This window comes from Pleurodeles waltl, chromosome 8 (genome assembly GCF_031143425.1).
Source record: "Pleurodeles waltl isolate 20211129_DDA chromosome 8, aPleWal1.hap1.20221129, whole genome shotgun sequence".
In the NCBI taxonomy this organism is placed as follows: domain Eukaryota; kingdom Metazoa; phylum Chordata; class Amphibia; order Caudata; family Salamandridae; genus Pleurodeles; species Pleurodeles waltl.
Genome location: NC_090447.1, coordinates 36,367,189 through 36,382,863, shown reverse-complemented (window position 1 = coordinate 36,382,863; position 15,675 = coordinate 36,367,189). Strand labels below are relative to the sequence as shown.

General features: G+C 41.5%; 1 protein-coding gene across 1 annotated transcript in view; it reads right to left on the bottom strand.

Annotated features, from left to right (window-relative positions):
- Positions 1-14,319, bottom strand: part of LOC138249368 (olfactory receptor 56A4-like) — a 78,744-nt gene extending 64,425 nt beyond the window's left edge. Inside the window, exon 1 of the mRNA XM_069203327.1 lies at positions 13,732-14,319. Coding sequence (XP_069059428.1) covers positions 13,732-14,319 — 588 coding nt within the window. The remainder of the gene's footprint in view (positions 1-13,731) is intronic.
- Between the last annotated feature and the right edge of the window lie 1,356 nt (positions 14,320-15,675).

Here is a 15,675-nt window from a genome sequence, read left to right as displayed (position 1 = left end):
TGTGTACCACCTCTGGGAGCAGTCATGTTGCGTCCAAAAGGTGATAGGGCCCCTGCCTTCTCACCAGAAGAGCTGAAGAAGCTACTGGAGGAGGTCCCACCCCTGTATGACAGCTCTATGGTGCACCACAGGAGCAGGTAAATACACCATGTGCATACTTTTCATCTACTTCTACCTATCTCAGCTTTCGTTAGCCTACGTTTAAGCCCAATTAGTTAGCTGGTGTCTGCAAAGACCTATTTTGTACTGTAAATGTGTATGGGTGGTTGATTGAATGGGCAAGTGAAAAGTTTGAAGTTGTGAGAAAATGTGGTGAGTGTGAATTGAGTACTCTCTGACCCAATTTGGATTTGATGCACATGGCTAGATGAGTTGCTTTGACAGCCATCTGCACTGAAATTATTCCAAAAAAGGTCTGTATAGTGTAGTCAAATGTGGTTGCATGGTAGCAGGAGGGTTGGTGACATATCATGTGTGTGGACTGAGTCCCATTTGTGTTTACACATTTTACACATAGGTCTGTGGCCACATGTGGCCTTGTTGACCTGTTGCACTGAAGCCAGGTATTGACTCACTATGCCCCTCAGAGCTAAGGACATAGGCATGCAGTGTAAATTGGCTAACGACTACATAATTTACCCTGTTGCACATGATTGGGAGGACATGGTTTGATGTGTAGGTCTGTCTGCTCAGCCTGCTGAGTAAAGTGTCTGGGTATGTTTGATAGCTGTCCTGTATCGATTTGCCTGTTCCACTGTGATTGTGACACTGTGCCCACTCCCAGATTCCCCTAAAACATGTGATGGTGTCAGTTCATGCCTCTCTGCCTATCAATAGCTTCTTTAGCCAATGTCCACTCATCACCCTGGGATTTGCATTGGGGCATATGATTATTGCATTTTTTACATGTGTTAAAAAGTCTTTATGGCTACCTTGATCACTCAGCCCTATAGTCTCTACCTTACAGCTCTGATGTGTCTAGTGTATGTGCCTTCAATTTCGGACATTGCACATCTGAAAACAATGTGCTGTTGTGTAATGTGCCCTGATGTTGGACTCTGTGTTTATGGTTATGAAGTTAGATGTGTACAATGCTGGGCCAGGTATGTCCCTGTAGAGTCACAGTTTCTGTGTCCACACATGTGTAGATGTATGTAACTACTGGTTGATGTGACACTGAAACCCCCCACCCCCTGAGGTAGCATGTGCCTGCATCTGTCTCAGCACATGTTCACACATGGAAGGATTGCCTCTATGTATGCTCCACCGCTCACTCCCATCAATGTGATCAATGCACAATGGATCTATCAGTGGGCGTGTAGTTTCATCTAATGACTTTTAGCAGCATGTGATATTTGGAGGTTGTGTGTTTTTTTGTGCATTGTTTGCAGTGAGCTGTAACTATTACTTGCCAATGTTGTGGAATGTGTTCCATCTTCTTGCACCTAATCAATGTCAGGCAATTTTGTCATGATTCACAAACGTTACAGTATTGACAACTGGTCATTGGAGGGCATGAGCTGTGGGGTGTCTACTGCACCCAAATGGGGAGTGTTTACAGTCATGTCCCTGTGTACAATGACTGATATGTGCCACAGGTTGACTGTAAGGTTAAGACAGGATGCTCTAGGCTTGGTACAATGACATGTGTGTGACTCTTTCATTTTTTCATTTTTTCATTGAACTTATGGACATGATTTCATGTCTTGTTTTTATGCATCCATGCAGGTCAACAGCCACCAGAAGAAGAGGATATGGAGAGCTATCACCAAGCAGGTGCGTAGCATGGGAGTCTGCAGTCTGCAGATCACTCACTGTCTGAAGAGGTGGGAGGACCCTAGACGCTTGGCCCGGAAGACGGCAGAGGCCTTGCTGGGGATGTCCTCCCAATGGGGACAGGGTGCCCATCAGACAATGACCCCCATAATGGCCCACATTTTGGCAGTGGCCTATCTGGCCTTGGATGGGCATTTGAGAGCAGTACAGCAGCCACAAGGGGCAAGTACATATAACATGCTTGCCCCTTTGCCAAGTGATTGAGTGAGGGACAGACTTCTCCCCCTGACAATGCGGCATATGTCATGTGTCACATATATTGTGGCATCCAATTGTTGGGGAAAAGTCATGTGTTCTCAATTGGTGTGCTCCTCCTATAGGAGATGAGACCTAGATTTTTACTATACCCTCAGTATAATTTTCCAGCTGTGAGTACATATGTCAATGTGAGGTGTCCAGAAAAGTGTTACAAAACCCTGCTGAATGTAACTTTGTACACGGGAATCACTCCAGACAAATGATGCAGCCCAAAGGTGAGTAGGACGTGGGCCACTGTCCTCTGTCATGTGTCTGGGGATATGTGTAGGTTTACATCTGCACCCCAGGGTCAGATTTTCTCTATTGTATGTTGTGTGCATGTGCCTAATAGCCATCTGTGATGCACCGGTGTCCACCATACATGTGACATGACTTACATGGCTAATGTCTTGGCAGCTGTAGCAAGAGACTTCCCCTTGGTAAGTGGGGAATGTACATTGTCATAGGTGATGTTTCATCAGTGTATTCAACATGCCTTGTACCAACATGTCTGCATCTGGTCCAGTTTCAATATGATACATATCTATGCATGAGATATAGGCATGTGATAGCCATTAGGGTTGGCATGATATCCCAGATCCCTCACATATATATCCATGGGGTCCTTTTGTAGTCATGATACATCTGCAATGGTTGTCCATTTACTGTGATGCCCCTGACAGGACTGTGTCACCATCATATTTAGTCAGACAGATACATTCATACCTCATAGTATGTTGTAAGTTAGGTGTAACAGCAGTAGGGTGATGGACATGACAGGTAGGGGCAGGGTGTTGATCCACTTGATGATGATTGTGCCCTTGATGTGGTATAATGTCTTGGGTACCCAGAATTTGTGTGTTGTTTGGGCATTGTTCTCTGACTGTATGAATGCATCATGGATTGACTTATAGTGATGTGAGCATTACATGTCTTTTGGGTCAGGGATTCCCCACAGACAGATTCCATGCTTATCATGTCTGTGGAGTGGGTAGTGACAGTGTTCATCATTTTGTAACAGTATGGTGTCCTTCTGGTAGTGATTGCACGTTCTGTGTCCCCACTTCCTGCACGGCACAGTTATCCACTACAGACACACTCAGAAGTACAGATGGACATGGGTGGGTGACATTTTTGGGGCCTATCCTGGACCTTACTAGACCATTCATGTTTAAACTCAGAAGACATCTGTCCATGAGCAATGGGACCTGACTTTTATGTAGTTTGTTGAAACTTCAGATGTGTGTCACATTTGAGTAGGTCTTGCAATTACCAGCCTTGACTCACTTTGGTAAGGTGTGACTTGTGGAGCTGTACGTTTTTGTGTTGTGCTGCTAGTGAACTGGACGTTTCCATATCACCTAATCCAGGTATGCATGATTTAAGCATTGTTGATTGCCTTTCCTTAGCACCATCAATTGTCCCTGAGAAATAATGTCAGTGCTTTTTAGATGCGTGCATAGGCTTGTGCCAGTGAAATTGTTAGGGTACCTTGCAGAGGGATCCATAGTTTGGCAACTGGATTCAATGTGTTGTTCTGGATATTGCACATGTTTGCTGTGGAGTGGTCACTTCATGCAGGGGGTCAGTTGATATGATGTTTTTTTTTGTCTCTCAGATTTGTAATTGTACTGTCTTCATGTTGATGTTATAACCTTACTTTTCTTTTTTTTGTCAATATCAGAACCAGCAGGCGAAGGAGATAGGGCTTCACCAAGTGCGGAAGCATCTGGCCACGTGACCCCAGGTCATGAGCCCACTGATAACGAGGGACCGAGTGGCCTGGAAACGAGGGGAGTACCATGGGGGAGACCTGAACAACATCTTCTCCACGGATTCTTCCTCTAGTGGCCACTCCCTAGTGGTGGTGGACCCATCAGGGACCACGACAGTACCATCTTTGTCCACCATCCCCTGATCTATCACCGCCCTCCCTGTTGCTCCCCACCCAGTTGCCCGTGCCCTCTTACCCAAGAGGGTGGGCGTCTCCTTTGCAGCAAACACTTCTGCCCCAGCCTCTGTTAGCTCTGCTACCCTCAGTGAGGAGGCATTTGACCTCCTGAGGTCGATCTCTGTGGGTCAGATGGCCATTATGTATGCCACCCAGGGGCTGGCACGCCAGATCCAACGCATTCCTGGAGGGCATTCATGGTGCAATCTCTGGCCTACAGAGATCATTTCAGGCTCTGGCATCCACAATGATGGCAGCAAGTCTCCCCTTGTATTCCGTCCCCCTTCCACCTTTCTCTTCCTAGTCCAAACCCTCCCTTCTAAAACCCACCCAAAGCACACAAGCAGACTCACATGCATCCACCTCAACAGACACTGGTAGCTCACACAAACACAAGTACCACAAGACATACCACTGGCATATACACAAACAACATCTACCTGCAGAAACAGCAACAGTCAGGACTTCCCCTGACAACCCTACCACAATATCACACACACGGCATCTAGCACACCTGCACACACTGCACCAACAGCCACACATCCAAACACCACACCTGTCATACCTGCAGACACCCCAACCATAGAGATACCTACAAGCAGCACAAACACCATACGTGTAGTCACTACCCCAGCAGACACCCTCCCACCCACCATGGCATTCCCCAGCACTTCCAACCCCCCTCAACCCTAGGATATAAACACCCTCACCCACCCACCCAACAGACACCCACCACATACAAGCACACCTCCCACAAACATACACCCAAGACATCAACCCTAACATGTCATACTACCACTTCCTCAACCTCCAAATCCTGCCCCACTTTTGATGACCATCCCCATGTGTCTAAATAATTATTCCTCTGTGATTTTCACCATACCCCTGTTCTTCCCCTGTACTACCCCCAAATGTTCAGTTACCCTCCCCAAAGCCATCCCTTCTACCACCAAATCTTCCTCTTCCCTGTCTGCTGGCACCCATGCCCCTCCCCCTACTAAGAAGTCTACCCACCCAAAGAAGGTCCCCCTCCCAAGACCAAACCTGAACCCCCTTCAGAAACACAAACCTAAGTCCTCCTCCTCAAAACCCACCCCCCCCCCTTCCCTGGCACCCTGCCCACCCCCTATAATTCATGAGGTGCCTACCTGCCCCCTTGAAGCCCCTACCTTTGGAGGTTATTTGGGAGTCAGGTGTCGAGTCTTGGGACCTGAATTGTGCCTTCTGGACCTTCTATGATTCGACTGGCCTACAGCCTTGGACTTTTTTTTTCAGATTTATTTATAAGAAAAAATAAACCCAGCCTGTTGTTGGAGTTTGTGTAACATGTTTGTCCTGCATTTCCTTCCCTAGGTTTCTTATGTTTCTGGCTGACGTTGTTTGTGCATGAAGATGTGTGTGTTTGTGAAGCTTGCTGCTTCATGTCATGTTTTCTGCAGTCTGTGGGTTTGTGTGCAGTGCTGTTGTCCTCAAAGTTAGAGTGTGTGTTGTGTGATGAGTATGTGCATTTAAATTGAATGTTGGTGGAACCGCATTGTGTTGTGTTTGTAGTGGTATGTGTTTTTTTAACTTTTGTGTTGTGTGATGTAGGCATGTATGGTGTAAGATGTGTCCCCCTGATAAGGTTATAGTGTACATGCGGTGTGTGTGTTCTAGTTTTTTGTCAGTGCATACCTGGAGTGTGTGGAGTTATGGTAGTTTGCGTAGCATTTGAATGTGAATGTGAATTTGAAAGTGCATGTGTCCATTTAGGTGTGGGTTCCGGGCAATCTCATAATATGGCGGTCCACTCCACCATACTGTTGGCGGTCGGACAGCCACCGCCAACATGGCGGTCACAGGACCATCAAACTCTTAATCAGCCCCATAGTGTTCAAAAATATTGTTGGTCAAAATATAATTTTTTTTGTGGAAGAAATATCATTTTTAAGTTTTTAATGTGTTTAAATAATATGTTGATTGTCTATGTGTTATATTGTTTGTATAATTGTTGTTAATGTTTTTGAATATAGTTTGTAATTTTAAATTATTTATATTTTTAAGTTAATTGGAAAATAATAATTTATAGAGTTGTAGCATTTTTGTCATATGGAAAGGCGATGTGGAAAGTGCAAGAAAATGCATTCAAGAGATTAATGGTAATGATTTAAATTTGAAATTCATATTTAATATTCATACACAAGAAATTGAATTTCCAGATGTTATGATCAGAATAGATGCAGGCAGATTGGAAACCACAGTATACAGAAACTCCACTGCAGGAAATAGTATACTACATGCAACGAGCTTTCATCCCCATCAATTGAAGGAGAGTATTCTGTTAGGGGAGTTGTTGAGAGCTAAGAGAATTTGCAGCACTTAAGAAGACTTTGAGTCAGTACAATTTGAAATATTTGAAAGACTAAAAATGAGAGGCTATTCTAACACAACATTGGAAGCAGCAAAAAGGAAAGTTGAGTTACGATCTAGAGATTCTCTCTTATTTAATGTAGAAGATAAAGAGAATAAAAGAATAAAATAGGAGCAGGTATCCAGAGATTTATAACGACATAATACACGAGACACATGCAATTCAGAAGACTATTGCGAAAACATTGGCATGTACTAAAAAGTGGTCCTGTGATAGGGACAGAAATACCTAATAAACCTCAACTAACCTATAGGAGGAGTAAAGCAATGAGGGATATATTAGTCAAAAGTGACATCAGGAAGCATGAAAACGACAATATGTGGTTGAAACAACAGGATGGGTTCTATAAATGTTTTAAGTGTAAAGCTTGTAAAAATGGTGAGAGCATCAAATCTCTTATGGTAAGTCAAAAACCAGTACAAAAAATAAAGGGACGCTATAAATGTAAGAGTGACTATGTAGTATATATTTTGAGGTGCAGTTGCCCCAAAATATATGTAAGGAGCACCAAATTACAGGTTCCTAAATGAACTTTACAACATCTGAGAGCTATACAAAATAAGGATGATACATATCCTTTTGCACGCCACATTCATGAGAGACACAATGGAAAACTAGAAGAAATAAAATAAAGCATGATCGATGGTATTGTTAAGGACGTTCGAGGTGGCAATAGGGAGTTGAAACTAAGAACATTGGAATCAAGATATATAATCAAGTTTGATACTATGGAACCTAATGGATTAAACAGTAGTGAAGAATTGTTTATAAGTTTACAATAATATGTTACAGTTTCTACTGCTAACAATAGATTAGCTGCTTAGGTGGGAGTTAGAAAAATCAATAGGCTATTTGAAATTGTTTATAAACAAATGATGCTGTGATAAAGGAATAGGTATTTATTATGACATCTGCTTTTTTGTTATTTAGTTAATTTTGAATGGGCACTATAAATGTTAATATTGATATTGATATTAGATGATAAACACCGTTCATAAATTAATGTAGTAGCGCATTTATCATTACTATGATAAAGGTGACATGTTTGAGACCATTTATATCGCTGTGCGATTTCGTTTGGATATAGTGATGAATGAAATCAAAGTCTGAATAAGTTAACTGAATGTGACCTAATAACATTGTGACATGATATTAATGATATGTTTATTTTATTTTATGACCATCGCTATCGTTATGTATTTTGTTTGGAGGGATTCAAGAGTGAAATCAAACATAATTTTAAATTCAAAATGAGACATCAGTATGTGATTAATGAAATATAGTAGAAGTAATTGTGTAGGTTTGCTAGTATGTTTAAAAATCGAATGAGATTTAAAAACAATTTGAATTGCAAAATCGATCCTGTGGTATATAAGGACATTCCAAAATGGCGACCGCAAAGTTGACAAAGGCATAAACACCGAAATGCGTTCCTTTGCGTGCCAATAAATTAATTTTAGCAACTGTGGAGTGCCGTATCCTTTTTAAAATGCAGAAGGACAGTGTGAATATTTGACCCGGTGGCGCGAGTCAGATACCAGCACCACCGGCGATTAGGAGCAGAAGAGCACACCGCATCAAGTGGTTATATATAGATATAAAGATATATAGATATATATATAAATTTCAAAAAGCGGTGCGACGTATTTCAACACCAAATGGCTGCACAATATCCAGGTGATCGTGGAAAGTAGATAATGAAAACAGTTCAAAATTAATTTTTGTGAAAAATCGTTGACTCTATTGAAGAAAAAATTAATGGAGGCAAATCTAAATATATGAATTTCAAAAAGTCACTCCAAAAATTTAACAATAAGCAAAAATAATGCCAAAAAACAACAACACACGCTGTCTCAGCCAAATGTCAACGCGTTTCGGCAAACGCCTTCAACTGGACATTGGCTGACATTTTAGCACACACCTATTTAAATCTTATAGTCCCTATTTAGTTTCAGCAACAAAAATAGGATGTTAGAAAACATGGCGGCCATATTGTAACGTGATTATCTTCAGTCCAAACTACTAAATAACATACATATAATTGAATCAGGATCATGTGTACTAATGTTGTATGTCTACCATGGCACAGTCAAAAGTAGATGAGATTCAGATTCTCACAAATGTACATAGAGTTCCGCATCTAGATTATGTCCCCACGGATTTACAGAACCCAATGATAAAATCATTCTGGATTCTATTTGTCTTAACAATGCAGTTCTATTCCCACCTTGGGGATTGACAGCAACAGTTTTTAGCCCATAAAACGTCAAAGAACTACAATTACCTTCATAGACATCCCAGAATTATTTGGCTAAAGGACATGATCGATCCTGATTTTTAATTGCTCTAAGATGTTGTAAAAACCTCACTTTTAATTTGTGGATAGTGCTGCCCACATCTTTTTTGTGGCAGCCACATTCTATCACATATACAACATACTCAGTGTCACAGGTTATTCAATCAGTTATTTCACAAACCCTGCCCTCAAATGTAGTGTATGAATGAGTGTTGTACGCACATTTGCAAGATTTACAGTGATCACATTTCCAGAAGCCCAAACTCTTCTTGGATAACCAGGATCGATTAACCTTGGAACAAAATAGACTCCTAGTGAGAAGATCTCCTGATGACCCGGTTTTACGATATGAGGATGTAAGCCCACACTCTCTTTAATACAAGATTCATGTCGCAAGACATGCCAATTTTTACGTATAATGTTATTCAATTCAGAGTGTTGTAGATTGAATTCAAGAAACAGCCTCGGAGGAGATCTATTACCTTGGGAGATATCCTCTGTGCCTCCCAATTTAAAGAGTAATTTTTCTTTGGACATATTCAATACTCTCAGATGGGCATCATTTAGGATCTTCCAAGGATAGCCTCTGTTTAGAAATCTTTGAATAACAGTGGTAATTTCAATGTTAAAGCATTCATCATCAGAACAAATTCTACGAGCCCGCAAAAATTGACTGTAAGGAATGCTCCATTTTAGAGCTTTAGGATGACCACTACTGTATTCCCATGCAGAATGGAATTGCATGCAGTTGGTTTGCAAAATATAGTCGTCTGCAAAGTCTCATTATGGACAGTTACCTGAACATCCAAGAATTCAATGGTACAGGCGCTATATTTCAAATCCAAATGGATATTAAACTCATTATTGTTAAGTATATTAACATAGTGTACCAAGGAATGTTCATCACCATCCCAAATGAGAAAAAGGTCATCAATATATCTGACCCACAGAACAACTCGTTCCATATGGTCCTTATTAGAGTCTGACCAAGCTATTTTCTTTTCCTACCAACCCATGCACAGGTTCGCGTAAGTGGGGCCTAAAGAAGCTCCCATAGCTATCCCCTGTTTCTGAAGATAATATTCATTATCAAATAGAAAGACATTATGGGTAAGGCATAATCTCAAAATGGTCAGAAGCATATTTGTGTGTTGGAAATATTCTATTTTGCGGGTACCTAAGTATCTACAAGCCTGAATGCCATACTCGTGCATGATGGAAGTATAGAGGGAGGTTACATACATAGTGACCAACAAAAAACTAGGTTGCCAAGGAATATTGTGTATTTTAGATAAGAAGTCATTGGTATCCCGCAAATATGAAGGCAATTCAGTTACATAGGTACATAGAAAAAGATCCAAATAACGTGAGGTGTTCTCTAGGAGGGAGGAGTTCATACTCACAATCGGTCGACCTGGAGGATGTTTCTTATTTTTATGGATTTTGGGTAAGAAGTAAATGCATGGGATTTTAGGAAATACAACTTTTAAGTAGAGATACTCATTTTGATCAATGAGGCCATTTATACGCCATGTATCCAACATCTCCCAATATATAGCTTGATATTCAATTGTAGGATTGGCACCTAATTTCTCATAGTGCTCCCTATTGGTTAATTGTCGATAAGCCTCCTTGGTATAACTCTCTACATCCATGATCACAATGTTGCCTCCTTTATCAGAGGGCTTAATGATAATAGTACAATTGGATTTCAAATCATTCAAATCTTTCCAATCCATAGCTGAAAAATTAGTTCTCTTAGATTTTTTACAATTCCAATTATTGTGAAAATTATCAATGTCATTGACTACCAATTCGTGAAAAGTGTCAATTAGGTTGCCACTAGGTAGCTATTGATTGAATCTACTGGAAGGTTTCAATAAACTGGTGATAGTGTGATCAACTGTAAATCCCATAGTTTTCAAGATTTCATTAGCAGAACCTCTGTTATGTATATATATATATATAGCAAATCCCTTCCAGTGTTAGAGTGCCGCATAAATTATGCAAAAAAGAATAGAGAACTCTGGGTAGTTCCCAAGTTTAGGTGGAGAGCAGCTCTAGTAAGGAGCACCCAGCAACACCAGCGACACTCTAGATTTGCTCACCTCAAATGTCTTTTTATCTAGCAAAGTTTTTAAGCATTGGATCAGCACAGTGCTATCCATGCCGAGCTACATAGTGACAAAGGGGGTCATTCTGACCCCGGCGGGCGGCGGGAGCCGCCCGCCTGGAGGGAACCGCCAGAAGACCGTACCACGGTCAAAAGACCGCGGCGGTCATTCTGGGTTTCCCACTGGGCTGGCGGGCGACCGCCAAAAGGCCGCCCGCCAGCCCAGTGGGAAACAGCCCTCTATGAGGATGCCGGCTCCGAATGGAGCCGGCGGAGTGGAGGATGTGCGACGGGTGCAGTGGCACCTGTCGCGTATTTCAGTGTCTGCAATGCAGACACTGAAATACAAAGTGGGGCCCTCTTACGGGGGCCCCTGCAGTGCCCATGCCATTGGCATGGGCACTGCAGGGGCCCCCAGGGGCCCCACGACACCCCTCACCGCCATCCTGTTCTTGCTGGGCGGAACCGTCAGGAACAGGATGGCGGTGAGGGGGTCGGAATCCCCCATGGCGGCGCAGGGATTCCCAGGGCAGCGGAAAACCGGCGGGAGACCGCCGGTTTTCCTGTTCTGACCGCGGCCAAACCGCCGCGGTCAGAATGCCCAAGGGAGCACCGCCAGCCTGTTGGCGGTGCTCCCGCGGTCCCCGGCCCTGGCGGTATTTACTGCCAGGGTCGGAATGACCCCCAAAGTCTTTTGCCATTTGTACAGCAAAGTCTTTAAGCATATATATATATATATATATATATATATATATATATATATATATATATATGTATATCTGTTAAAAAAAAAAAAAATATATATATATATATATATGAGAAAACAAACTGGTCCTGCTTCTGGCGCGCTCTTTCATGTTGGTGCAGGTGTGAGGAATGGACCATTTCCTCTCATGAATCCAAAAACTAACAGTTGCAAGCAACTTCACCACCGCACTCTAGGAGGAAATTATTTATTTTTATTGCAGTCAGGATTAAATCACCATCCTTCACCACTGACGCGTTTCGACCTACTGGTCTTGATCATAGTAACTTAGTCCTATCTCCATGTCCCCTATTTATAGTGTCTCTCCTATGACCCCTATTGGTGCATTGTGGGACATGTAGTCTATTAAAAATAAATTAAATGTTGTGCATTATAAACCAAGCTCCCCACCACCACAGAACGTGCCCTACGCTACACAAATTGTCTAAATGAATATGTGCAAAGAATATCACTATTCACAACAAACATTATGTCCATTTCTATTTTGTTGGTACTATTAACCTTGCTTAATACAATTACCTCTGTGGTTGCTATATGTACCTGATAATAGATTGGTGCACTTATCTATTATTGTTTTCATACTTTCTCATATACATCCTAAATTTACCTCATTTTCTCCTTGATATTTATCTATAAATATCCTCTATCCACACATACACAGGTAATCTTATCTAATAACTGTTAGCAAGAGCTTTATATATCCTCAACCTACAGATGATAATGTAATTCTTCATCCCCATTCAGACCCCACGGGCTTTTGGTTTTGAGCTGTATTATGAACCGTGACTCCAAACGTCTCAGTTGTAACTCTCTATCTCCTCCCCTTTCATTGCTCTCTACACTCGCAATACCAAAAAATCTCATGTCTGCCCATTTAGCTCCATCATGAGTCATAAGGTGTTTTGCAATAGCATAGGTTGTATCCTTATTTTGAACGGCTCTAATGTGTTCCAAAATGCGTTTTTTCAAAGGACAAATTGTACTGCCCACATAACGCAGACCACATGTGCATTGAATCACACATACCACATAATTGGAATTACATGTGATCTTTTTGTTTTTTAGTCATCTTGTTGCCACCAGAGTCCTCGAATTCCTTCACATTCATCCCAATGCGACATGCTTTGCACTTCTTACAGCAGACAAAACCATTTGTTTGGCTCGAGAGCCAGTTTGACTGTTCTTTGATCTGAAAGTGACTATTAACCAAAAGGTCCTGTAGAGATGGTACTTTTTAATAAGTAACCATAGGTTTCTCCCCAACCAACTTTCCCACCTCTGGGTCCTTCCTTATAATGTACCAATATTTCCTCAGAATTTTCGAGATTAAATAGCTCTCCTTGGTGTATGTCATCACAAATCTAATAGTTGTGTCTTCCTGAGGTTTTTTCATCATTGTTTTGTTCAATATATTATCTCTGGTTCGAGCTCTTGCTTTTAGTTCCCCAGCTCTAATATCTTTGTATTTGTATTTTCTTTGAAGAAATCTCTGTCTCGTTTTGATGAATTTTTGTTCCATTTCACTTTCCGTGGAACAATTACGTTTTATTCTGACAAATTCTCCATAGGGTATACTCTTTTTCAATGACATTGGATGGAAGCTCTCTCCATGCAAGATGCTGTTAGTTGACGTTTCCTTCCGGAATAGAGTTGTCTGAATCCGATTGTTCTCTACATACACCATCACATCCAAGAACTGGACCTGTTCTTCACTTATATTATATGTGAATTGGAGGCCCATATCATTTTGATTTAGTTTTGCAAAGTATTGCAGGAATTAATTTTCTGTCCCATTCCAAATGATGAAAAGATCATCTATAAATCTTAACCAGATCACAGCTTTCTCCGCTAGTTTCTCATTCTCACCTCCCCAGGCTATCTGTTTCTCCCACCAGCCCATGGTCAAGTTGGCCTAACTCGGTGAGAAGGAAATGCCCATTGCTGTCCCGCGGATTTGGGCAAAGATTTGATGATTGAATAGGAATATATTATTGTTCAGACACAATTCTATCATCTTCAACAGCATTTGAGAGTGTTTTAACAGACTAATGTCACGTTGTTGTAAAAAATATTGCACTGCTTTCAGTCCAATCTTGTGGTCAGTAGATGTATAGAGAGATACCACGTCAATAGTGACCAGTTTATAGCCTTCTTCCCATCCAATGTCAGCAAGAATCCTCAGGAAATCACCAGTATCCTTAATATAAGAACTCAAATTTTGTACTAACGGTGCCAGAAAGAAATCCACATACGTAGAAATATTTTCATACAGTGCTCCGCAACTCGAGACAATTGGACGCCATGGGGGATTTTTTAAGCTCTTGTGTATCTTCGGGAGGAAGTATATTGTAGGAAGTGTCGGATTTTCATTTCTAAGGAATGTTTTTTCATCATCATTTAACAAACCAGCCTCATGCCACGAGTCCAGATATCTATTCAACTCAAAGATCAAATCATTTATGGGATTTCTTTGCAGTTTCAGATAGTGATTTTTATCATTTAATTGACGGTATGCCTCCTGCATGTACTGCTGCTTTTCCATAATCACTATGTTCCCACCTTTGTCGGCTGGTTTAATTTCCAAGTTGTTATTCTCCATGAGTGCCTTCAGTGCCTGCCGTTCTCGTATAGTGATATTTTCACTTTTATTATTCTTGATCTTAACCATCTTCTCAAGATCCTCGATTACCAAATCATGAAATATATCCATTCTATTACCTGGTGATTTAATCCTGACTGCAATAAAAATAAATAATTTCCTCCTGGAGTGCGGTGGTGAAGTTGCTTGCAACTGTTTGTTTTTGGATTCATGAGAGGAAATAGTCCATTCCTCACACCTGCACCAACATGAAAGAGCGCGCCAGAAGCAGGACCAGTTTGTTTTCTCGTGTTTGATGGCGTTATGGCAGCGCACAACATCGTGGGAGTAAAAGAGATAAGAAGAATCCGAAGTGCCAAGGGTAACAACATACTTTGATTGACTGTGACCGATGGCTTTGAGAGAAAAAATGCTTAAAGTTTACAAAGGTTAATCGGAATTTATTGATTGCATGAAAGAGCGTGGAAAGAAAACAGTTAATGCACAATGCATATATATATATATATATATATATATATATATATATATATATATATTTTTGTAGTCACCACTAGACAATTATAGTTCAAAAGAAAAAGGTGTTTTTGCATTCCTATATCAATGGGGCTGCTAGACGAATCTTCCCAAAAAAATCATCAGTGACGTGACCTGCTATCTGGAAAGTTTTGGGGTAATCTGTCAAGCAGGAGGCTATATAAAGGGGGAGTGAAATTGTGAGCATTTCCAATGTTAATTGCCATAGGAAAAATTGAACAGAGATAGCACAACACCCACTGGACGGAATTGCACCAAATTTAGCAGAAAGGTAGCTCTTAGTCCAGAAAGAGCACTTTTTTATTTGGTGTAAATCCGTTCAGCAGTTTTTGAGAAATTTAAGGATATTCAAATTTGTATTTCTAGGAACGCAAAGGATTTGTGACCCCTCCCGATCTGATGAGAGGTGATTGGCTCTCAACACTTCGGACCAGCAAGTATTAGAAGCTGTGTTGGGACTCAGCATGAGCCGAGTCCAGGACAAAAATGTAAAAAAAAAAACAAAGGGGCCAGGGTACAGACTCCCGGACCCATTAGCTCAGGTGGTAGGGTCCAAGAGGGAACCCACAGGGCTAAAAAGCATTTTTTTAAATTTATGATGAGAGTAAATTTTAAAAAACACGAAGAGTGGACTCCTGTCCCACTGAGATCCTTACGCACCTACTCACAGACCCACACACAAACTTGTGCGCCCACTCACAGACCCACTCAGACACTCATGCACCCACTCACGGATCCACTCAGACCCTCATGAACCCTCTCAGAGCTCCACTCAGACCCCACACATCCATTCACAGCCATAGTGATACCCTCACACACCCACTCACAGACCCACTCAGACACCGATGCACCAACTTGCAGACCCACTCAGACTCTTACACACTCACTCAGAAACCCACTGACACCCTCATGCAGCCACTCACACACCTGTGC